The sequence below is a fragment of the Vipera ursinii genome, assembly GCF_947247035.1.
Source record: "Vipera ursinii genome assembly, chromosome: 4".
Lineage (NCBI taxonomy): Eukaryota > Metazoa > Chordata > Lepidosauria > Squamata > Viperidae > Vipera > Vipera ursinii.
Genome location: NC_139514.1, coordinates 91,013,913 through 91,039,605, shown reverse-complemented (window position 1 = coordinate 91,039,605; position 25,693 = coordinate 91,013,913). Strand labels below are relative to the sequence as shown.

The 25,693-nt window shown below is 36.9% G+C and overlaps 2 protein-coding genes across 8 annotated transcripts in view; both read left to right on the top strand.

The window, feature by feature from the left end:
* The window catches only part of ATP11A (ATPase phospholipid transporting 11A), a 123,288-nt gene extending 109,997 nt beyond the window's left edge, over positions 1-13,291 (top strand). For 3 of the 7 annotated variants that reach the window (XM_083362490.1, XM_083362485.1, XM_083362484.1), the window contains exons 28-29: positions 1,055-1,220; positions 9,174-13,291. In XM_083362490.1, the coding sequence (XP_083218616.1) occupies positions 1,055-1,220; positions 9,174-9,437 (430 nt within the window). In that variant the 3' untranslated portion in view covers positions 9,438-13,291. Of the gene's footprint in view, positions 1-1,054; positions 1,221-3,677; positions 3,767-5,633; positions 5,767-9,173 lie in introns of all 7 variants that reach the window. The other 4 variants (XM_083362489.1, XM_083362488.1, XM_083362486.1 and 1 more) reach the window with 3 other exon arrangements.
* Positions 13,292-18,129: 4,838 nt separating this feature from the next.
* Positions 18,130-25,693, top strand: part of MCF2L (MCF.2 cell line derived transforming sequence like) — a 115,787-nt gene continuing 108,223 nt past the window's right edge. The window contains exons 1-2 of the mRNA XM_083362494.1: positions 18,130-18,199; positions 25,411-25,497. Coding sequence (XP_083218620.1) covers positions 25,470-25,497 — 28 coding nt within the window. The 5' untranslated portion in view covers positions 18,130-18,199; positions 25,411-25,469. The remainder of the gene's footprint in view (positions 18,200-25,410; positions 25,498-25,693) is intronic.

Below are 25,693 nucleotides of genomic sequence, written 5' to 3'. Positions count from 1 at the left end.
TGGGGAAAAAGTCCCGATATGTTGCGTGATGTCACACGAAGTCATGAGTTTGACATGTCTGCTCTACAGCTTCTTTTAGGTGACCAGGGTGGAGATATAAATCTGAGTATCATTAGCATACTGATGATACCTTATCCCACGCTATTGGATAATCTCCTCCACTGGTTTCACTTTAAACAGGAGAGGAGAAAGCACCAAATCCTGAGGTAGAATGTCTGTGTGCAGTTATGTACATTCAACTAGTGTTTGTATGTACTGTATGTAGATGTGTGTTTGTATACACAGAGAGAGAGAGAGACAGAGAGACAGTTAGTTCCTAATTGCTTCTACTCCCTTTTCTTGTTATTTTTCTAGGTTCTAATGGGGCCCTAGTTGTTAGTCCCAGCTCCAGAATCTAGTTGGGAGAGGACTTTCTAATATCTATGCTTGAGTCTCAGTAAAACCCTATTTATTTACTTGGGAGAAGTGTATACACACAAAAATAGCTTGTTATTTTGGGTGGGAATTGAACGTCCATGAATTATGTGTGTATTGCATTAATTTTCTTTAACTAGATTGAAGCCAATCTAGATAAGGTTTTTTAAAGGTTTCTTTTAATCCCACCTTTATTATTTTTTATAAATAAGGTAACAACACTGTGAGTTGGATTGAGGGAATGACTGGCCCAAAAGTCATTTAGCTAGCTACCATGCCTAAGGAGTTGTTGTTGAGTTCTAGAACTCAAAGTCTCTTAATTTCTAACCTTATAACTCAACCACTAGACCAAACTGGCTCTCTGAAATTGCTTGCAAAATTTTTTTTCTCCTAGCTTAGGGAAGACTATACTGCCAATGTAAATACGCCCTTTAAAGAGACAGGTTAATAGAAAATACTGTCATTTTAGTTATTTATCTCCACGCAGAACAGTGATATCCAATGAAAACATAGTATTTTGAGCTAACCAGTCTAGGAATGTGGAGATGGGATATAATAATAAAAACATGCATGTTGAAATCACTATTGCTTTCATTCATGTCTTCCACCCCCTGACAGTATTTTACTTTTCATCTATTAGGCCATTCCTCAACTACCAGAGGATGTACTACATATTCCTGCAGATGCTATCTACTGGTCCTGCATGGCTGGGCATTATTATGCTTATAATTGTGAGTCTTCTTCCAGATGTGCTGAAAAAGGTTCTGTGCCAGCAGATATGGCCCACAACAACAGAAAGAATTCAGGTAAAAAATTAGCTGTCTTATTTTTACAGAAAATATCTATCTAAATATCTTCTAAATATCTCTGATTTTATTGCTTAAATTTTTATTGAACCAGTTAGTAAAATACTGAGAATAAAACTATTGTAATATTTTACATAGTAGTTTATTTCACATATGATTGCAATATAATGTATATGATTGGAAAAAGAAAAAATACAACAACAAACAAATCACAAAAAAATTCATCTTAAGAAGAGATATAAAATTGTAAAAATCCATCCCCAGTATTTTTAACAAATAACTTGTATAAATAGATATAATTTACTAGGAATTACATTTATACTGTATTCCACAGTCTTGTTACATGGAGACCAAAGGTGAACAAAACAAACTTTAACTAAAAGACTCTTCAAAGAGTTTTTCTACTATTTCTTAATTTTTTTAAAGTACTATTGTTCCCAAAAAAATATATCTCAGTTTTGCTGCAGTCACTTTAGCAGCTAAAAAAAATAGCATATATTTGTTTCCAAGAAAAATGGATAATAAAATTACATTATTATTAATGATTAAAGACTATTGTATAATCTTCATTTTTCTCAAAATATTAAAATAATTAAATTGCCATTGCCATTATAGATATCAATTAAAATCCTTCTAGCACAGATTAGAAAGATTATATTTAATGTCAAGCAATTTAAAAGGCTATAGTAACATATTTTGATATTATATTCAATTTTCTGCCAATTATATCCAAATGTTTACATAGTTTTACGTTGCTTGCCAGGAAATAAGCTAGAGACTATATCTTTATGTATTCATGTTCTATAAAATTTATAAAATTATTTCTATTTTGGTTCCTTACTGTAATTGCATAAACCAACTTCTTTCTAGCTATTCAGACAGCTGTGATTTTCTCCATGGACATGTCCACAGCCACAGAGTTGAATGTATGATGGGTTGAATGGATTTGACATCAGTGTATCATAACTTCAAAAGCTAGAAGTATCACTGCAGTCAAAGGCATTGTACTCAAAATAAAATGTTACTCTGATAATCTAATTATTTCTTAAATCACCCTTTAAAAATCAAATCTGCTCTAAACTTCAAATATCTATAAAGTGGTATGGCAAATTAGGATAAAAACACCAACTGCATCTAATGTTTATCTAACCTCCAATAAAGACTTCAGAACAATGTATTCCAAAACAGGGCCACACATTATTCCTGCCATCTCTTTCCTACATGCTGTTGAAAATTCCCCAGCAAGCATTTATCTTTGATTTTGTGGGATAACTATGCACACCTCAGGCAACTGAGCAGGTTTCCTCACTGGTCTGCACCAGTCAGAAACCACCTTGAACAAACGTCAATCAGAAGTCAGGATGCCTGGCTATAAAATACTTGTTCCATTGCCCATGGTCTGTTTAGCAATTACTTTGTTTTTGAAGATGCCAGCCACAGATGCTACGAAAACATCTATTCTCAAGACCATGGTCACTAAACCCTAAACCCAAGTATTGTGAAGAAATCCTCCAAACAATAAAGCACAGTGAATTCCAAAGCATGATGTTCAACATCCAAGTTTCCAGTCAATCTGAAATGTCACAAGTGGGAGGACACAGGAATAGAAAGGCTAAACTAGGCATTCTGATCTCAAAATCTGACATCAGATTTATCAGCATTTATATATTTTCCCATGCATTTAACGACATAGTAATTTCTCTAAATAGTCTGACTTAGATAAAAGAATCTGACATTATTCAATGTTTGCCAAAGTGATACAAAAATATATTATGGCTCTTGGTTTTTCAGTTAAGCTCAATGTATCCAGTAGGATAATCTATTTTTTAAATGTAATACAATTTATCTATGTTGATATTTCAAATATATGGCAAACCTATATGAATACATTTAAATAAATGGCCTTGTTATCTTCAAATTGTTGTAGAGATTAGTTAGGACATTATGTGAAAAAAATAAAATCACACTATGCTATATAAATTACATTGCATTATAATCTGAATGGCCTATGATAGTAGCCATTATAGAACTGAAACTGAGCTCCAGTACAATGAATTAAATATGTAGTAATACAGTAATAGTAAGTAGAAGAAGCAAGAATTGTTTTTAGCATGTTACACTTACCTAAAGAACTATTGACTGCAGTGGTACAGTTGAGTCGTCATGTATAGGATTACAGTAACAATGAGGATGTTGTACTATGTTCATAAAGGTATCTGGTATACAAGTTTGAGGGACTTCTCCGTGATTTGAATGTGCACTTTTCTATATGCATTACATTGTCATTGTTTCTTTGTAAGCCTTTGGGATTTAATCAGATTTATTCCTTGTGTTTCTTCTTTTCCCACTCTCAATACACTCCTGTCTTCCATACTGCTTTTTCTAAATAACTGCTACCTTGCTTTAAACTAAAAATGATGTACACGGGTACTACCATCAATCTTCTTGGGAAATCAGACTAAACACCAGTGCCTTTCTGTTGAGCAGTCTACCATCTTTATGCTTTCTCAGACTTCAAGCAGTCTAAGTTTCTAATGGAGCAAAAGGTGATTTTTTTCCTGCCTTTTTGCATGTGTGGTCATATCATTGAGAGGATGTTAGAAAGTGCATTCAGAACCACAACATATCAGTCATAATTCATCTCCCTAATGGAACATTAAACAACAATTGCAATATTTTTAGAGATTCTTTTTCTTTGCATTTCCAAGTGAACAATATATGTAACTGTATGCATGTATTCTTTATCACTGTATATAAATACAATATCCCTGTGGTGTTTATTCTTTTTTAGTAATTTAAATAGTATCCACAATTGCTAAGCATAGATGTGATGGGAATTCCTGAATGCCATTGTTCACTTGTAATCATGAAGCATGATAGCCATTATATGAACATGTCTGTCTAAATCTATGGATTCAAAGAATGCTGACTTTGGAAATGATTCAAAATGTTTTGGCTCTTCCATGAGGATAGCATCTCTCATTTATTAAAGGATCCAGTTTTTTCAATGTCCAGTTGTTTCGGTGATGGGAGAAGATGCTAAGAAACCTTATTAGAATTAATGTGAATCTTATGGCAGGAATACTTTAACTGTTATTCATTCAATGGATGGCAGAGAGGTGCTTGCTAAAGTTCACCCGAAGTTCCAAATATTGATGCTGAATCATTTTCAAAGTACGCCCAGAACTATTGTTTCTTTCACTCTAATTTCCCTTTGCTTACCAGCATGTCATCTTTCCTAATTTGATGAAATTAGTTTATTTTTTCTAAACAATAAGCTAAATGTTGATCTAATCTTGTAAAGTAGGATCAGGAATCTCTATACTTTATGTTTGGCCTGTATTTCATATAGATAATTATTCTTTCACTTTTCACTTTCCATTTTGATAGTATAAGTCTGACCTTTTTTTCTAAGTTCATTACAGTTTTTATGTTGTTCAACTTCTGAGTGGTAAGCAAGAACATTTTTTCTTAACATCTAAACTTGAAAGAGGAAGATTGTCCCTTTTTTCTTTTTCTTTCTTTTCTTTTTTTACTGTTTTGTTTCCATGGCTTAATAAAGCGTGTATGACAAACTGCATTGGGCTATTAAATCGGTGAAACTGCAAAAGCTTTGGAGGAATCTTTTTCTTTTGGTAAATTATTAGCCAAATCCTATTTCCTATGATATTTCTAGACAATTACATAAAGCTAATTAGAATTTCTTCTAACTTGCATCTTTTTCTGACAATTATGCATTTATTTCATTTATCCTGCTATATATAATTATTCTGGTTTTACAAGATGGGTATTAATGTATCTTCATTTCTACTTATATGATTCCTTTAATTCAAATTTTCTTTTTAATTAAAATAGAAGTAAAAAGCAAGCATTAAATCTGAAAATAAAAGTCAGATTTGGACTTGGGCCAGGATATAAATCTATAACTGCTTTTCTGCATGTGGCCTATGGGTGTCTTCATTCTATCTTTTGCATGATCGTGTAAGGTATTATCCTTCCATTTAAAAGTATCACAGGTTTTTCCAGAAATACAGTCTCAGTTGCAAAGGAAACCAACACACAGGATCACAATTTTTAGTCAGACCTAATTTCAGCAGGAATGGTGGTGGTTAATGCTGAATCACTATATATTTGAACACAGATCAGTTACTAACTTCTGAAGTTCATGGATAACAAATCTAAAACTAGAAAATAAGTATAAAAACGATTTATGAAAGAATATAAAACCATTGAATTCTAACTATGATAAAAGAGTTATTTCTTGATGTTTTTTGCTCAACCTCTCAGGTTTTCATTAGCAGGATTTGAAGATTTTTGCATATATAAGCTATCCTAACATTATTTACATGTTCCTCTTAAGATGTTCATATTGGACCTATTGTATAGTTTCAGTGTTTTTCCTCATCCTTGCAGAGGAGTTTGAAACATAAATCAACTCTAAATGCTTTGATGAACAACGATGACCCTCTCCTTGAAGGACCCCTTTCTGCTTCCGAGACATAATTAGATCACTGATAGGTAACAGCATTGACCGTGGTATCATTAGGTAATTTCTATTAGTGTGCTGTGATATTTTCAAAGAGAAAGCCATTTCCTCCAGAGTTTTTGCTATATTTTCACAATTTAAGTCTGATTCTTCTATTCTGAGTATTATAGTCTGTTTTTTATTAGTTCACCATACAGGTAAGTTTTTAATAATAGAATGTTGTGTGTGGGAGCATGTCTGTGCAAGTATTCTGAAAAAAATAGAATTTAAAAGCAAGCCAATTTATTTTTTCAGTGATTTTAGTAAGGTTGCATGAACACTTGCAATTTAATCAAAAATGGTATTCAAACGACTGTGTGTAAGATGAGTCAAAGAACTTTGTCCCATATATTTTTTGTAAAACCTCCATATATAATGAACGCTGCCATTCTATAACATGATGAAACAAATCTCAAAAGTACCAATGTTTATCTTAAATCTCCAAACGTGTATATAAGCAAAAACTACACACTTCAAAGCACTTGGATTGTCATTACAGGTGCACACAGGAGTATGCAATTCCGAATAAAACAATTTCTCTAAGAAATATTTTCACACATTATAAACAAGGAACAAGAAGCAGAAATACAATTTCACATATGTTGTATTGCATAGATTATATTGTGCAAAGAAGTCCTTGGAAAGATAAACATACCCAAGGCTGTGTGAAACATTCAGAAGATGATTTCCCAAAGCAAATTAGCATGAAGTACCGTATTTTCCGGCATATAAGACGACTTTTTAACCCATGAAAATCTTTTCAAAAGTCGGGGGTCGACTTATACGCCGGGGGTTAGGGTTAGGGGCAGTTTTATTGTCCGATGTTACAGGAAAAACCAGAGGCAACACCCCTCCACACATACACACACACAGGCAACCTCGGCAGCTCATTGATAGGGGGGGAGGAAGGGGGAGGGAATCACAAAATTGCTGTCCGCAGGGGGTCTCATTCCAAAAACAAGCCCTGCTTCACCTACTCACCCCCCCACTGCACACGGCTTGCTCCATAACCCAGTGCTCCGACAAACAAGGGAGGAGGTCGCCAGTAATCAGCAAGCCCGACTATCAGCTGATCGTCGGTTCCTGGCTCTGCAAACCCGACAACCAGCTGCTTCACGGTGTTTGCACGCACCTGCATCGCAGGGCTTTGCTGAGGACCCCGCAGGCACTCAGGAGGACAGCCCAGTCTGCCTTGCCGTACAGGGAGCCTGGGCACTACAAAACATGCCAGCTGTTCCCTTGCCTGCCGACGGACCTGTGCCGGGACTGCATGCTATAGCCTGCGCGCCAAGGGCCGGCTGTTTTCCGTCAGGGTCAGATGGACCGGAGCTGGGGACTGCTGGAGGGCGGCCCTGGGACGTGTGGACGAGCCTGCTGGAGCCAGACAGGGATGGGGGGGCAGTTGGTTGGAGAGGGATAGGCACACACTGGGAGCACGTTAGCGTTTTCACCCAGGTTGGGGTAGAGGGGGTTTGGAGAAGAATCACCCAGGATACTAACAGCAGCAAGGTTTACAACGCTGAAGTTGTCGAGAGTCGGAAGCATGTGGAGGTTAAAGAAACACAGGCAGGCTCTGGATGCCGGAAGTGTACTTTGTACATTGCTAAGCACATTGATTTGTGCTTTAGATTGTAAGCTGCCCTGAGTCTTCAGAGAAGGGTGGGATATAAATGGGATTTTTTTAAAAAAATTGCGTACTACCGCTCGGATCATCTTGGAGACAGGGAGGGCTGGGCGGGCAGGGAGGGAGAGCTGACCCACCCAATCCAAGCAGACTTTGTAAGCAGTGGGGTAGTCTTATACGGCGAGTATAGCCCAAACCCTATAATTTGACAGGAAAAGTAGGGGGTCGTTTTATACGCCCAGTCGTCTTATACACTGGAAAATACGGTAGCTCTTCCTGATGGTTTAAAGCAGCCATATCTTCTTGGATGGCTTATAGCTTATAGCTTCTTTAACAGATGTCACTAACTGTCCCTATACAGATAATCCCACCTTTGGAATCACTACTAAGGCAAAGCAATTATGAATGTTCTTTGCCTTTAGACAGTCAGGAACAGCTACTAAAGCTTTTCCCAATTGCTTTGTGAATCACTCCTTCAGATATTTGTGCAACCTTAAATCTTTCCCTGCAAATTAGGGATGGAGATAACTTGAAGTGCTTTGAGAGTTGAATGCAATGAAATTTCATTTTAATGTATGCCAATTAGTGTACATTCAAAGTGGCAATAAAGTTATTATTCTATTCTAGTAGCCCAAAACAGTTTCTAAAATGACCTGACCTTATTCTTTTTCATTCAAAAGTAGTCTAATCTGGTTTGATATCTGCATCTGGAAATTTAGATTTGGGGGAAAAAATAGAGCTTTCATTTCCCACAGCATGACAAAGAAATGTAGCGTTTTTGTTTTTTAGCAGTTATAAAATATGTAGAAAAGCTAAATTATCAGAGAATAAGCATTAAATTTTTTATTTTTAAAAAGAATTTATATTTTGAGATAGAGTATACAGTAAAAATATTTGTAACATTAAATAGCCTATCTGATGATGAAAATCCATGCAAAATGTCAGATAAATTAGTTTGGGGGAAGATCATTCCACAGAATGAGTATACGTAAGATGTTCTTCCCTTAATTCAATAGAATTGGTTATCATTTGAGGGAGCACTTTTAGTTAAGTGATTAATTTGTTTTCTATAAAATAAATCTGTCACTGGCAATCCACTGTAGCTCATAAAGTATTATCACAGTTGCTCAGACAGGAGATGGGAACAATCAGATGGAAGAAATGTTAAAAACAAAGATTCTTTTTCAGATTGTAATTAGAGCAACTGCTAAGTCGATAAAAATCACTCTGATTTTAGCCATTGAACCCCGCTGCCCACCATGATGCTTTATACAAAGGATAACATTTGAGGTAGATACAGTTACTGTAGTTTCACTCCTTGAACCCTAAAACTGCAGGAAAACACAAATTAAGGCTTTGTGACAGGTCAGACTCCTGAATAAATGAGTTTCTGTTCTCAAACTTTCAGGATTGTGACCAAATCTGGTATCACTGTAATAGGTAGAACTTAGAGCACTGTTTGCCAAACATGCTTTGTTCCAAGTGTATGTATTCCAATATCCTGAATTTTCTAGCCATGGCTCAAAAATTGGGAGGTTGGAATTTGCCTTTGTAGTTTTGGCTATAAGAAGGACAAGTTAATTCTTTCATAAAAATATCCACATAATTTTTCTCTGTTGAAATTGAGGAAAACTATCTGCAATTTCAGTCATTTCAATATGTCATGATTATGCAGGGTCATGTAAGATACTGTATAAAAAGTGGCTAATTGTGTAGCCATTTGGCCATATTGTCACTTTTAGATAGTAGTACTTAAATTTCAGTTGTGATTATTAAAAATGCATTCTTTTTGATTTTTTGGCAGAAAACATCAGGCCATGATCAGGACCCTATTTCAGAATTCACACCCCTTGCCTCTTTGAAGAGATCAAGATACCGAAGTAATGAATGCAAGAAGTCCTCAGCGAAAAGGTCTCGTTCTCATTCTAAGAAAATAATGTTCACACGCTGGCAAAACTATGATTATTCAATGCTCCCATCTATCTTTGGTTATTCCAACTATTCCAAGCGTTGCAATTCCAGCACACCGTACTATCACCAAAGTGCAGGTTTTGAAACATCTCTGTGACAGATCACCAACTCAAGCCTTTAAGAACTACAGCAGCTCCCACTCCAGCCCATCTTCAAAGGACCATTTAAGAACCCAACCAGAAAACGTTGACTTTTGCTGCCACGTGTAAGACCCTGACAAGCTGAATCAAGAGCGCCTGCAACAAAACCAGGAGTATTGGTCTTTTTTATACTTTTGAACTGTTGAAACAATAGGTTACGTACACAGTCTGGTACTGTGGAAATAGTTCTAATGCTATTTTCATTCTTGTCAGTTAAAAACTGTGTGTGTTACCTCCATCATCCCTTTTTATTTGTTTGATGAGCCCTGCTTCGATTAGTGACTGCCTCTGGATATGAATTTTGAAAAATGGTCAGTCATAAATAATACTTTTGGATGTTCAGTCAGCAAGTATATTCACTGATGCTGCTTCTGACAGTCTGTCCTTTCTTTGCTTTTTCTGTGGGTGTTTCTGTGCAAATCAGCACTCAAAAACAGATTTTAATATCTTTGTATTGTCAGTATAGGACTATAGGTTATTTCAAAATATTCTCTCTTTTTTTGGCTAAAGACCAATGTTTTAAAGTATACAGTATGTAGTATAATCCTTAAGAAGTCAGTCTGGCTATCAAATGTGTGATGTGGCCAGTACAGCAATTAGACTAAAAGTAATTATTGAACCTTTAAATTCAGCCATAGGAGATTGTAGTAATAAACAAGCCAGTTAATAACTCTAAAGTAGTATATTAGGAAGTGTTCTGCTAGTCTGTGGTCTTATTTTAATTAAGAAAAACAAATAATTGATTATTTAACAAATTATTATTAAAGCAAGTATTTTCTTGTTTTACTTTTAATTTGATCTTAAAAGTAGAAGGGGAATCAACACTAACAATTTTATGGTATTAACTGTGTGTGTGTTAGCTAGCACCACCACATGGTGTTTTCCCATTATTTAAATAGGGAGTCAATCATACTTCGGGGGGGGGGGAGCCTTTATACACAGGCTTGTCATTTTCAACAGACAGCTTGTGAGAACCACCATTTGTGACTCTAGTTTGCTGTCTATTGATTTTAATAATAGCAAACATATACCAGCTTGGTTTAATTTTAATTCCAGTATTTTATTCAGAGTATAAAAAAGGCTTAAAGATTACTGAAACTAACATTGCTGTTTGTGCAAATTCCCTGTTAAGTTCCTGAGCAGAGATAGGGACAACAGATATTTTAAAAGGCAATATGTGAAATATGCATTATACCAAAGACTCTGAAGAAAAAAGAATCTGGATTGTTCATAGGAGTCCAAGTCTGGTGGAGCAGGCAAGATGAGGCAAGTTAGGAAAACAAACACCATAATGCAAACGTCACCCCTTATCTACCTACACATGACAATTTTGTGTTGTAATAGATTTTGTGTTGTAATGTCACAACATAATATCTCATCATTTTTGCATCATCATGTGAGGAACAACCACCAATGAATGTTATCATTTTTATATTTTTTCACTCCGTACAGTTCCCCATATCATAGCATTTCGATAATTTTAAGATGCAAGCAATTTCCATTTCTGGTTTTGCTAACACACTTAAAACATACTTAATATTATATATTTATTTGACACTGTATACTTGAAGGTTGGGTAGAAAAGTCCCCCACATAAAACACTGGTTGTAAATGTACATATATAAATATTTCTTATTTAAAAGAAAATCAACTTGATGTGGGTATTGATTTTATACCCCTGCTAGTGATAAATCTCTGGGTATAATTAGCAAAATTATTTTTAATGTATTTTTTTAGAAATCTAAAAAATGCCTCTGCAATGAAATATTTTTCAATACTGAAGCTCTTTATATATCTGATTTATGCATACATTTGTTAATATATCAATTCTATTTTTAAGTATATGTTTTAGAGGAATTTTTTTATATATATGAGTTTTTGGAGCTCTAGAATTTAGCTTATAATGGAATTGAGATTGTAGGAACTCTGATGAATGTTAATACTAGACATAGGTTTCATCCAAAGCTGCTGATTTTTATTTTATTTGCTTTTGCTTGTAAATATTGGCTTTGAATAGACAGTCTTACAAGGAATTGCTGCCACCATTATTTTGTATTGTTCCATAAAACTTTGTATCACTTGCTCCGTTATGTTTTCATTTCCATCCATTAGCCTTAAATGGGAAGACTCTTATGGGATTATTGAAAATGCTGCATTCCTGCCCTGCATGCTCAAGAAAGATCTCATGGCAACATTGTTGTATCTCAACTGTTTCCTTAAAAAAAATTACAGGCCGAAACATTGAATGGTAGTTGTGGAAAAAAAATATATTAAAACATCTTTTACCACTGAGTTCAAGGGGAATCTGCCAGTGTACTGTCTATGTGTGAGAGAGTGTATGTGCGTGTCAAAAAAAGGGCAAATAGTACCTGAGACTGAACAATTGAGACTCTGCCCCCTTTTATCACCCACATAAAAAGAGGCAGGGCTTTAATCTGGCCGTGGCTGATACTTTCTTGACTTTGTGGCTTTTTTGACCATCCCCTTCTAGGAGCTGGTCTTAGACTAAATCAGTTTTTAACATTAAACTCAATAGGCCTCCCATAATGATTGAATCTGGGATTCCATTCATTACATTAAGTTAGAAACAGTTTTGAATTTAATAGCTTCATTTAGTTTTTAAAAATATTTTAGGAAAATGACCAAAGGAAAAGATATATAAGTATTAACTTCAATTTTCCTTCACTGCCTTTCTGTAACAGGCATATGTGTAGAATTCAAGTGCAAAGACCTCAGTCAGAATAGATCCAGAATGGACCTTTAAGGTCTTCTAGTCCAGCCCCTTGCTCAACCTTTATGCACAAAATCTCAATCTATGTACACTGGTACACCCAGTATTGAATTCTACAAAATAAATGAGATATGCAGTCATTACTTCTTACCTTGAAAATCTGAAAAACTAGACTGGTTATTGGTTCAATTCTATGCTTGCACCACATTTGGTAATGAAACCTTTTTTGATCTGAGTGGGAGCAAAGGAAATTACAGAAATATTATTTATAGCTGTGGTTCATTTCTATTCACTGTGCATTATACCCCATAATTAGATATTACAAATGAATAGCAATAAATAATCAATAAAATTAATCAAAACTGATGGAAATCTAAGAAGAGAGAATACTTCATTTTGTATTATTTCCTCCCCAGGTCACTGCTACCAATTTTTCTGTTTATTTATGTGTATTAATTTGTCCAACTACTTGACATAAAAACAAAACCATTTAATCTCCTGCTTGCATCAACTTGTTTATTACACATGGTGATATCCATAAGATAATGTCAAAAAGCTTTGATGGAATATTGTCAAAAGTATTATAAAAGAATTGTGTGTATGATTGTACACTGTATAATTGCACACATCAGTTTCTATAGCTTTATCTTTGTCAAAACTATACAGAATTTTAAGTATATCTGAAATTCTGTGATGTGCTTACTGTTCTCAATAATCTTTCAACCTATATTGCAAAGTAGAATTGGCAGAAGATTCTCTTGGGAAAAGTGGAATATAGTTATTAGAACATTAATCATTAAAATATCTATAGTCATCAGCACTAAATACTGACATGTATTTGTAAATGGTACAGTGATAAGTTCACTTGCCTGATAATTCAGCCTTTAAAATCTGTTAATCTATAATACTTCATTAAAAGGTTCAAAGCAGTCTCAATTATTAAGATGATATGTATAAATATATATAAATATATACATGTGTATTGATGTAAAGTTTATTTTCTGTGCTGTTTTTAAACTTTCATTTCTGTAAATAACATGAATTCTTTATATCCATATTTTGGGACTTTCTGTAGATTCTATATAAAGCAGTAGATGTTTAAATCTGCTTGCAATAAAATAAAATTTACATATTTGTTTTGGTGTATTGTGTACCAGTCTCTGCGGGCACGATGCTCTTAATTTAGATAGGATTTTTAAATTGTAATAGTAATTTAATTATATCATGCTGAATACATTTATACATAATCAGATTTTACTACTGTCTTTTTTTACTATTAGTGCAGAAAAAAATAGAGGTACTTTCAGAAGGCAAAAACACCTGATCAAGCATGATTTTTACAGTGACTAGTTAAGGAACATGCTTGTTTTGCTAGTTTTGCTTTTTAAAATTAGCAATAACTAAATTACAGTGTCTTGATTTGCGCAGGAGGCAAGAAAGCTCCACTTAAAAAAAAGCCTTCATACCTATGTTTGGAACGTGGCTCAAGATCCCAAAACGAACAAACTCACTTGGAATTCCAGCAACAAAGTTTTATTCAAAATAAAGCGTTTGCAAAGGCTTGGTGGACTGAAACACACACAGGAGTTCAGCCACATCTTACAGAGCTGTTTGACACATCTTTATATCCTACCCCGATGCAGATTCTCCCTTCCCCTATCGCACTCAACGCCCCTTCCCTAATCATCCGATAAACTAGCCGGACTGCGTAAAACCACTGTCCCTCCCATGTTCCAGGAAGCCCCTTTGTCCATATCCTATCTTTCACCATCTAATTTTCTGTTAGCAGAGTTTGTCTCCTATACAGTAGTTATTTCGATATTTCCTCTTACAATTTGTAACTTCTGCTTTTCACATTTGTACCTGTCAATAGTTAGATAAGATATATATTATTTCTGATCTTCAGTTGGCTTCTGCTTCAACCTAAAGACTCATTAGAAATTTCTGAATACTACTTTACTCCTTTCACCTACAAAAGATGAAAAATAAAAATTGAATATGGGAATTGAAATTGCCAACTTATTTTTTTGAAGCAATTATTTTTGGCCATTCATAAAACTGCTACGGTTAGGGGCATAACTATTACAGGTAGTCCTCGACTTATGACCACAGTTGAGCCCAAAAGTTCTGTTGTTAAGAGATTTCTGTTAAATGAATTTTGCCCCATTTATGACCTTTTTTGTCTCAGTTGTTAAATGAATCACTGTAATTGATAAGTTAGTAGCCCAGTTGTTAAGTGAATCTGGCTTGCCCCATTGACTTTGCTTGTCAGGAGGTTACAAAAGGAGATCACATAACGTTGGAACACAGAGACAGTCATAAATATGAACCAGTTGCCAAGCATGTGACCATGGAGATGCTGCAAAGGAAATACCTTTGAGAAACAGTCATAAGTCACTTTTTCACTGCTTTAACTTTGAATGGTCAGTAAATGAACTGTTATAAGTTGAGGACTACCTGTATTAGATAACAAAATGCTACCTGTTGTCCCATCATCTTGGTGGCCATGTGATCAAAATTTGGGTGTTTGGCAAATGGCATTTATTTATGATAGTTGCACTGTCCCAGGATCATGTGATCACCATTTGTAATCTTCCCAGCCACCTCTCGAGAAGCAACTGCATGTTTCACTTAACAACTGCAGTGATTCATTTTACTGTGGTAAAAAGTCACAAAATGGGGCAAAACTCACTTATCAACTGGCATGCTTAGCAACAGAAAATTTGGGCTCCATTGTTGTTGTAAATCAAGGACTACCTGAATAGGGCTATTTTGCCACCTTTCTGCTTATATTAACTGCATAGATCAATCCAGAGATTTATAAATTCTATATATTTTACCAATGCAAAGGTGAGGCAGGGAGCAGGGCAGGCCTCAATAGATATCTCTAATCACACATTAACAGCTCAGCATGTTGCTCACACACAAGCTTAATGTGATTCCAGTCAATTTATTGAACTAAATCGTCCCATGGAAGATGCTCCACTGTATAATATCTAATATGCAGTGGAGAGTGTGCTATACTCAAATACGTTATGAAAGATACCAAGCAATCCAACTTCTCCTGTTTCAGAATGCAGCTTCTACCCTTCCAAAGTATTGGCTATACTGGTAAGGGCTACCAAAGTTACAATCTAAAACGTCCAGCTAGCCCTTGGGGGCTTACATCCAAACTACATAGAGCCTTGGTCTGATTCAGTCATGCTGTAGTGTAGTTGGTAAAGTAACTGTCAAAGCACCTGGCTAGCATTGTCTGGGTTTGAAATCCATGCAATTTGCATGCCCAATAAGCAGATGGGAGTCTACCAGATGGTAGTCTAGACTTGGCACTCTAAAAGAAACATCCCGGAAGAAGACAGCAGCTAGCTGTGTCAATATTTCTACCCATAAAACTTCATGGACATTTCCATGAAGTCAACAGCGGTTAAGCAGAACGTTTCCTTGGCTGCACTTTTTATAAAAAACAAACTCATATCAATAAAAATAGATCGCTGATCATTTTTCCTGTGCAATCTTACAATGATATGGCCTACTATCCAAGGCGTGTCATACGCATCTATAAGCAGGCATATACACAGAATGAAGGCTACTGCTAAGCTTGTAAGCCGCCCTGAGTCTTTGGAGAAGGGCGGGATATAAATGGAATTAAAATAAAATAAAATAAATAAATGTTTAGCAATTAAGTCTTAGTAACCACAACGTTCAAAGAGGCCTGTGGGGAATAGCACAGCAGCCTTACTTTCTCATCTGTATTTCAGTTCCGGTCCTCAATCTGGAACGTTGATGGCTCAGGCCTGGCAGAAGAGCTTAAATTTTGTAGGGCAGATCTTGAGTAACTCCCCCTCGCCCACCCACCCACCCCCGCCCTTAACAGCGATTTTCATCAAACAAAGGCCAGCCTGCAAATGGAGAAATCTGGCCACTTAGGCCAGCGTTTCCCAACCTTAGGAACTTGAAGATGCGTGGACTTCAACTCCCAGAATTCCCCAGCCAGCTATGCTGGCTGGGGAATTCTGGGAGTTGAAGTCCACGCATCTTCAAGTTCCTAAGGTTGGGAAACGCTGACTTAGGCAACGTAAGGACGGGGTGGGGGGGGGGGGGATGCGCGAACATATAGCTGCGTCGGGTCCCACTCAACTCATTCAGTTCAGTCCTGGGCAGGCTTATACAACGCAATCCTCTTAGCCGCCATCCAGAAAAAGGACGAGCGGCTGAGAGACAAGCCGTGAGAGAAACACTCGCAATCGAGAACCAGCCAAGCTACTGGTCCGAAAGGCAAATTTCATCGTCCGGCACACACACACCCGGGCCTGGCAGCGACAACAGTGTTGAGCTACAGCAGGGGTCTTCAAACTTGGCCCTTTTATGACTTGTGGACTTCAACTCCCAGAATTCCTCAGCCAGCTTTGCTGGCTGAGGAATTCTGGGAGTTGAAGTCCACAAGTCATAAAAGGGCCAAGTTTGAAGACCCCTGAGCTACAGCATCCCGTCTTTCTCTCCTCCGCCTCTTCTTCAGTCCGGGCCGAGCAACGCCTGAGGGGAGTGGGCGGCGCTGAGCGCAGGCGGAGAGGCGCGCGTCGGGCTGCGAAACGCTGTTCCGCCCCCTCCCTTTCTCCCTCCCTCCTTCCCCACCTTCCGAGGCTCCGGTTTCCCTGGAGGGGAGCAGCCGCGGATTAAAGGAACTGGCCGCAGGGAGCCGGGCAGGGGAGGCGACCGTTCCGGGAGTACCTTGTGGCTCCATTGTGGTCCTGAGAAGCAGCGACGCCAACAACCCGCCGCCGCCGCCGCCGCTTTCTCCGGGGCGGGTGACTTAAGGAGTCAGCCCGACAGGTGCGCGTGATATGCGTGCGTGTGAATGTGTGCCTGTGTTTCTTTGGTTGGGCGGCTCCTCTATCGCTGCTGCGTGGCTGGGAAGTGCAACGCGCATTGCCAAGGGCTAAATTGAAATCCCGGTTTTTCTCCCGCCCTTTTAGCGGCTTCTTTCGCCGTCTTGATAGAAGGGAAGCGTTTAAGGAAGGGGGATGCGCGGCGTTGACCTTCTTGGCTCGAAACGGGATGCTGGGTTGCCTTGCAAATCCAGTCCGTATCAGGGTGAGAAAATATTCGCGGAGGCCGCCCTGCTCCAAGGCCAGGCGCATGTATGGGGTGGGAATCGTAAACATGGTGTGGGACCGTTTGATGCAGCTGAGTGGCTAATTCAGTTAAACTGAGCTCTAGATTTGGTCTTTGGGGTGGGCTGGGTGGGTGATGAAAGCTCTGAGGATTTTGGGGTGACAGTTCAGCTTAAGACTCATATCGTGAAGTACGAAAAGGTGACTGTAAACTGGAATGCAGTGCAGTAGTCTCCTGTTTATGAAAGTATGCTATTGTAGGAGGCTGGCTTTTCACCTGGGTTATATATTACATAGAATTCACATGTTTGGAACAGTTCATAAAAATTATGACTCCCCAAAACTCAAAAGAAGTGAGACTTCATTCCCAAGTATAGTTAATTATTGCCCTCTGATTGGTCCTGTTCCCAGGAATAGGAATATTAGTAGCCCAAAGACTCCTATGGTTAAATATTAAATTAGCATTTTAGGTCAGATGACAGTACAATACAGCTGTACCTCCCCACTGCAGACTTGATGCAAAAGTGAAGCAAGGTGTACTTGTTGATATTCTTTACTTAACACAATTGCTAAAATTCACTTGGCAGAATCCTCAAAGTTAGTTGTGTGTCCTTTCACATGATCCATAGAAATGAAGCTGGAACACCATGCTATCTTCAGATTAATCACTAGAAGAATAAAGCACAGATTGGAGAGAGAGAGAGAGAGAGAGGGAGAGAGATCATTTGTGGTTTCAACATCACTTCAGTCCTCAAACATTTGAAATTGATTTTCCTTTGTTCATTGTTATAGACAACAGTGGGATGCACTCACAGTTGCCTTCACAAACAATAATTGGAAAGTTGCAGTGGAACAAGTGACTCCAACATTGCTTACAGTAAGCCTATTATATCATTTAATCAAGGTATCAGATCAGATTAAAACTATTTTCATATTTATGTAGGCATAAGGAATAGTATCTCAAGGTACAGAGAGAGTGACCTGCAATGGAGAAATTTTGTTCTGTGTGTTATGTTCTAGAGCTGTCTATTCAGTTAGCTTAACAATTAGCTTATGATAGACTCAAAGTTACTGCTTGTCCTCAAAGTTACAACTGCTGCATTTACACACATTTCCCCCCCCCTCAGGTTATCCTTTTTCAAATGCTATTTCTTTATGACTTATTGCAGCATGTCATGGTCATGTGACTATGATTTGCAACATTTTTTGCTGTTTTCCAGAATAAAACAGTAAAAAATGCCTGTTGGATATGCTGGATTTGCTTAACAATCATGTTAGATTAACAAACATAATGATCCATTTTAGAACAAATGCCAAAACTGTCATAAAATTGGGTCAGGACATGTGGTGACTCACAATGGCTGTGACAACTTATGGTCCAATTGTGGTCTTTAAGAGAAGACTACCTGTAGAAGAATTAATCTTCAAAAATTCAGTCCACCAATAGGGTTGGAAATTTATTTTCTTTATATTCTTAACTAGATTGTTCTGATAGATTACTAGTCTTCTAGCTGAATTGCTGTTTGGTTTTGTGCTCAGCGTAGGATTTTCCAATAAAAATGATACCATGTCTTGAACATATATCTTTGCATTCTTGACAATAAGTATTGGCAAAAAAACCAAAAAAGTATATTGCTGTGGCTTGTCATTCATATAAGTGCCAAATTGACCTAGGAATGAGATTTTCTGTCAATAAAATAAAGGGAAAAATATTAGAAACACTGTAATTTTTTAACAATGAGCTGTCTTTTGTTTATTACTATTTTAATTGGAATCAGTCCAGTATGTTTAATGGAATTCATTGCCAGATAAATGTGGAAATGAGTCTGGAATCCCATGCCTACTTATTTAGAAAAAAAGTTCATTTAAATAATTGCATTAAATTCTTCCATTAAATACCTTTGTAATTTGACTTACTGGAGTGGGTCCCAAATGTTGAGTTTATAGAAAGTATCTCATATGCTAAATTTCAAGTATGAAACAGTCTTACCTTATGCTTATAATAGGGACCAGAAAATTCATTGTTAAGATGCAGTTATTAAATAAGACAGTGGGTTCCCCATTGACCTTGCTTGTTGTAAACCAGCTGTGAAGGTTGCAAATAGTAATCATGTGACGGGGACACTGCTACTCTCATAAATGTGCAACAGTTGCCAAGTGCCTGCAGTGATGATGCAACAGTCATAAGTCAAGGACTGGTGTTACATTTTTCAGTGCCATTGTAACTTTGAGCAGTCACTAAACAAATGGTCTTGAATCAAGATCTCTATCTCTATATTTAGACACTCAATTTGATTATTCATAGAAATATTTTAAAGACAAATGGCAAAGGAATGAAATGATAGCACTTGACAATTCCATTCATTGTTCTTTTCCCCGCTGCTTGAAAAATATGTAAAGTCTTGATTTTCTTAATTAAGCTTTGCTTTCACATGTTCAACTATATAGGTGAATTGTTGCACTGAAAAATTTAAATTCTTCTGCAAGGGCTTTTTAAAAAGGTGAATGTTTATTTATTTATTTATTTATTTATTTTATTTAATCCCATTTATATCCCGCCCTTCTCCGAAGACTCAGGGCGGCTTACAATCTAAGCACAAATCAATGTGCTTAGCAAGAGGAGCAGAGAAATGCCAGAGAATTGCCCTGTACTTTTCTTTGTTGTATAGCGAAAGGATTCTTTGGACCTTGCACAAAGATGTATTTGCAATACATTTAAAGAGAGAAAATGCTTTTTTGTAATAGTAGTATTTGCTTTATGCTACTTGTGATTCTTCAGATTTGGAACCTTTAAACTAGTTTATAATATACATGCACACAGATATAACAATGAAAAGTAGAATATTTATAATTAAAAACAATACTTTTAAGTTCTTAAGTCACCTAGAAAGAGCACCAGGAACCAGTTCTGTGGAGAGCAGTTTTCTGCGGACCGGAGGGGGCATGGTTTCATGTACTGCCTGCATCCCGTGGATGGGGCTTTGCTTGTTTGCTCAGCCCAGTTTCTGGCATGCCGCAATCTGGTGCCGGTTCATGGACTGGGTTTGGGAACTCTTGACCTAGAGCAAGACATTCAATAATTACTTGATTTGCTCAGTACAGACCGGAATATATTTATTTGGCAGATAACTGAATTCAGGAGGAGCCCTTGTTAGGTGCTATGTTTTTGAGCACAAGCGGAGTGCTATGAAAATATTGAGTAATTTAAGGTCCCATTCAAAAAGAAAAATGTTCTTAATATAGTTCTGTTAAATGCAGAGGGCCAGCTTTTTAATGAATGCCAGCAAACATTTTCTTATCCTTGAAGTAAATAATAAACGTATTCAGAAATGCATAGGATAGGAAAACCTGTTAAAATTACAGTTTAGGCAAAGAAAGTTACCCATTTTCTTATAAAGACTTGTTTTTATAAAAAATAAAATGAGAGACAGACAGGGAGACATTATATAAAAACCTTTCCCCTTATCTATCTCTTTTTTGCCCTATAGTCCAAAAGCTCATTGGATGATGCAATTTCCAACAGTATTTTTATCTGTCAACCAGGTGAATAAAAATTAACAGTAGATCCAAGTGATTGGCCAAATGTTTTGGGGCAAATGCTTCTTTATGAACATATTACTGATAAAGACAGGATGTGGCATTTAGTTTGATAAAAAGAAAATGGATAAAATTAGAGTTAACACATTCAAATTGTCTTTCATCTTGGTCATAGTTCATCTCTGCCAAGAGTTTATGCGGTCTGCTTATGTCATTCTTAGCAGCACTTTGGGAGTGTTTTATTATGGTTCTCCTGGGTTTGGGAGCAGTCTGGTTTAAGAATGCTGAGACTGTAATTTTCTCTTCTTTTTAAAATACCATTGTATTAGTTCCTTCTCTTCACATTATAAAGATAAAGAAACAGAGAGAGAAATGCAAAAAATCTGTGAATCAAAGAAATTCTATACCTTTTAACAGGGGTCTTTCACTTAGAAAAGTACATAGGTAGGATTGGGAATTTGCAGCCCCATTATTCTGGAACAGAAGATCACAGCCTCAGTATGTAATGCTGGAAATTATAGGTCAGTAACTCCTATTAAAGGACAGGGTTCCCACCTTCTGGAGAATTCTCAAGATTATGGATATTTGTGTATCTCCTGCCAATTTATCAAGGGGATTTCATCTGGTGCTTCATAATTGACACAATATGCTAGGAATGGTTTCCAGAAAAGGAATTCTGCAGTTAACAAAGTATGTGTTTCACTACAGAATGAAAACTGTCCAGCTGTTGCTCTTGTGCCTGAAAATTATATTTGGTGAAGATATTATTTATTGTTTTATTTATTACAACTATTTGTATGCTGCCTTCTTATATGATTTAAAATAGACATAAATTAAAACATCTATGAAAACTGGTCTACTTTGGAACAGCATCAGTTGTTTGGTGGATGTCCTGTAGAAATGGTTTGTTTTTACCAGCCTCATAAAAGATGACCTTACCCCCAAAGTGAGGAACAACATGTTACTGAGAATGCGCCCAAAGTACCCCCTACAGCATATGTAGCTCAAGAGATTCTATCACGCCTGAGAAAGGAGAAGGAATATCAGTAACTAGCCAATAGGAACATCCTGTTACAGGCTTGCAAATATTCTGGAAAAAAGGTTACACAATTTTCAGTGAGGTCCTGCCTTAAAAAATATTAATAATGGAGGATTAGAGAGTTCCAATTTCAGTTATCCACATTGTGCATTCTGACCTCTACATTTTGGCAGCAAAACTTATTAGAGCATGTATGAATCTTCCTTCCATGATTTTTCTATGGAATTCAGCTGGACAGATGCACCTTGAGATGTTTCTTAGGGTGCATACCACATAGTGCAACTACTACAAAATATAGGGGTTTTTTGCCTGTTCTTGATGAAACCATTAAAGTGGCCTCTGTTATAAAATGTAGAATCACATGCCTCAATGGGCTGTCATTGTGGACTAAAATAGCTTATTTTGCTTTGTTTTTTTAACTGCAGGAACTTGAGGTTAGACACATTTTCATGTCTAATTATTGGAGGCTTATCCTCTGTAAGGAAGCTGGAAATTGCAACTGTTTTTCAGCCGACAGCCAACCTAATGAAGAAAAAGATGATACAGAACACCGCATTGTGGTATCGGACATTCTGCAGCTTGTGCAAGATAAGCAGAGGGTACCTGCAACACAGCCAGGTATGATGCACTACTGATTGTTACATTTGGAAACATAATAGTTAAAGTGGCATTCTATTTTATTATAAAACTGACTAAGCTTGCAGGACAGTAAATCTTGCTGATCAGCATTATTTGTTTTCTTTTGGAATAAAGCTAAAATAATTCATGAAATCAACACTTAGCACATAATACACCCAAGAGTTGGATGGTTTCTTTGCTTGTAATTTTAAATATCAAAGACTTGATGGAGACTGTGAAAGAGTCTGGCTAATAGAGGAGCTGGCTGTGCTTGTTCATTTTTTACTCTTATTTATTGGTTACCTCATAACAAGAGCCCTTTATTTTGGAAAATAAGTGGTAGTATAATTCCTATCTTCATCAGTTTGAGGAATTGTTAGACAATAATGGAGTAGATTTGTTTTTTTGTTGTTCGCTGCAGTGGGACACAAGCCAGGTGTTCAGAATAAAAGGAATTCATGTAAAAACTGTCAGTATAAAGGCTGTTTTGAATATTTCTCAGTCTTATGAGACCATCTCATTCACTGTCAATGAAAAGCTGGATGGTTAGCTATTGCAGGGATGGGCGGTTTGCAGGCCTGCACCCCAACATCTCAAAATCATGGCATTGAAATTTGGCAACAGAAAAACTGATTTGGGATTCTGTCTGCTCTCTCTCTCTCTCTCTCTCTCTCTCTCTCTCTCTCTCTCTCTCTCTCTCTCTCTCTCTCTCTCTCTCTCTCTCTCTCTTGCAAAACTAGAGGTTTGAGTTGCCTCAATTCTACTTTCCTTTAAATAAGCTTTGAAAACTCAGCTTTTTCTCTAGGAACCAGGTTAGGGAATAATGTGCTGTTGTAGGAATGTTATTAATGTGTGGCTATATTAAGGTAAAGGTAAAGGTTCCCCCGCACATGCGTGCTAGTCGTTTCCGACTCTAGGGGCCGGTGCTCATCTCCGTTTCAAAGCCGAAGAGCCAGCGCTTGTCCGAGGACATCTCCGTGGTCATGTGGCCACGGAGTCTTTTTTGTTCTATTATACTGGAATAACATGTACACTGACCAGAGTCCTTTTTATTTATGCACTTGTTTATGCATTTTCTGCACCTCATCATTGAAATCATCAATGAGAATATTGAAAACTGATTAATCCTGTGGTACTTCATTTGATATCTTTGTTCAGTTTAAGAACTTTTGATGGATGATGATCTCAGTTTTTGCCATACAGCCAAATTAATTAGCATGTCATGGGGTATTTACCAAGTGCTTTGCTGGAGTTAAGCACAGTCTATTTTATTTCCATAATCTCTCAAAGAAGCTTCCCAATTAAAAAAAAGGTGATTGGTCTTTGCAAGATTGGTTCCTGATAAATATTCTGATAATTACTGTATTCTTTTCAGGATGCTTGTAAATAAATTTATGATCTAGTCTAAAATATGGGTAGCAATCACAGACTGGGTAGATGGTAGTTTTCTGGAATTTTTGTATTTCCTTTTTGATAGGAACAGAATAGGAACAGAATTTGCTTTCTCTTTTTGTTACGCTTAACATTCTTTGCTAACTTTAGCTCATTCTGACAATTTGCTTTTCTGACAACAGCTGTATAATTATGGACTACCTGTCTGAACTGTTCCTTTCTGACCTAATCCTCTTCCATTTCCTGTGCACGTCTTTGTTCTTGTTTTTACATCTTTGCTAAGTTATTGGAATATTTTGCAGTTGTGCTTTTAATATCTACTCCATTAGGAACACCCAGCATTCTTAGTTCCTTTTCCTATCACCCTTTCCTGCTATAGAAATCTACTTACTGTTGCTTAACATAACCAGCTTATTCAAATCTACCTGTGAACTACTTTTGAAGATGCATATTTTGACTATGCTCAGTTTTATTTGCTCTTACAAATCAGGAACTCTCTCATTACATTATTGTTTTCACCCAATGTTTTGCTATTTCCACTTATTAAATTAAATTTTCTCTATTGTTTAGTGTTAAATCAAGGATAAACATTTTGTTGTTGTCTCCAGCAGGACAATTCAGTAAGTTTCTGGAAAGACAATGTTTGGTTGAGCTAGTTATGTTTTTTGAAATCTCCATTGATTATGATCACAGAAAAAAAACTCTTCCTTCTGTGGCCCTCCAGAACATCATGAATGTAGCTTCTTATTCCCACTGACTAGCCCAGGGGTCGGCAACCTCGGCTCTTTTATGACTCGTGGACTTCAACTTCCAGAATTCCTGAGCCAGCATGGCTGGCTCAGGAATTCTGAGAGTTGAAGTCCACGAGTCATAAAAGAGCCGAGGTTGCCTACCCCTGGACTAGCCAGTCACGTTAGGAATTTGATCATGGATAATAGATATTGGGCAAAAACAAAACCCAGAGACTTTCATCATTAGTCCTTTCCTAATGATATACAGGTAGTCCTCAACTTACAACAGTTCATTTAGTGACCGTTCAAAGTTACAGTGGCTCTTAGAAAAGTGACTTATGATGATTTTCACACTTACAACCATTGCAGTATCCCTGTGGCCACAGGGACAAAATTCAGATGCTTGGCAATTGGTTCATATTTATGATGGTTGCAGTGTCCCAGGGTCATGTGATCACCTTTTGTGACCTTTTGACAAGCAAAGTCAATGGGGAAGCCAGATTCACTTAACAGCCAGGTTGTAAGTTAACAACTGCATTGATTCACTTAACAACTGTGGCAAGAAAAGTTGTAAAATGGGCAAAATTCATTTAAATGTATTGCTTAGCGGTAGAAAGCTTGGGCTCAATTGTGATCCTAAGTCGAGGATTACCTGTAATTTATGTGAGCCAGAAACGGAAACTATCAAATATATAAGGGTATCCTAAACTCTTGATAACTTGATGAAGTAAAATTAATTGTTTCTTCTAATTGTGTCTAATTTCTTTTTAGCATACGTGTTTGCTCTTGAGATTATCTGATATTAATTTTTGCAGCTGATCAAACTTGTCATGTTGTTTCTGGAAAAAACAGCAACAGGTATTTTACATAAAATAATATGTTGGCCCCTAGTCCTATAGGTCTAAATCTTTCTTATTTTCAGCAGAACTAGTAATTTCAATAGAATTTTATTAGACTTTTTAGGTACCAAAATCTACACTAACAAAAATAGCATCTTGGTTAAGCAGTCTGGTGATGGATTGTGGTGGCTCCGTGGTTAAAGACTTTCCAGGTG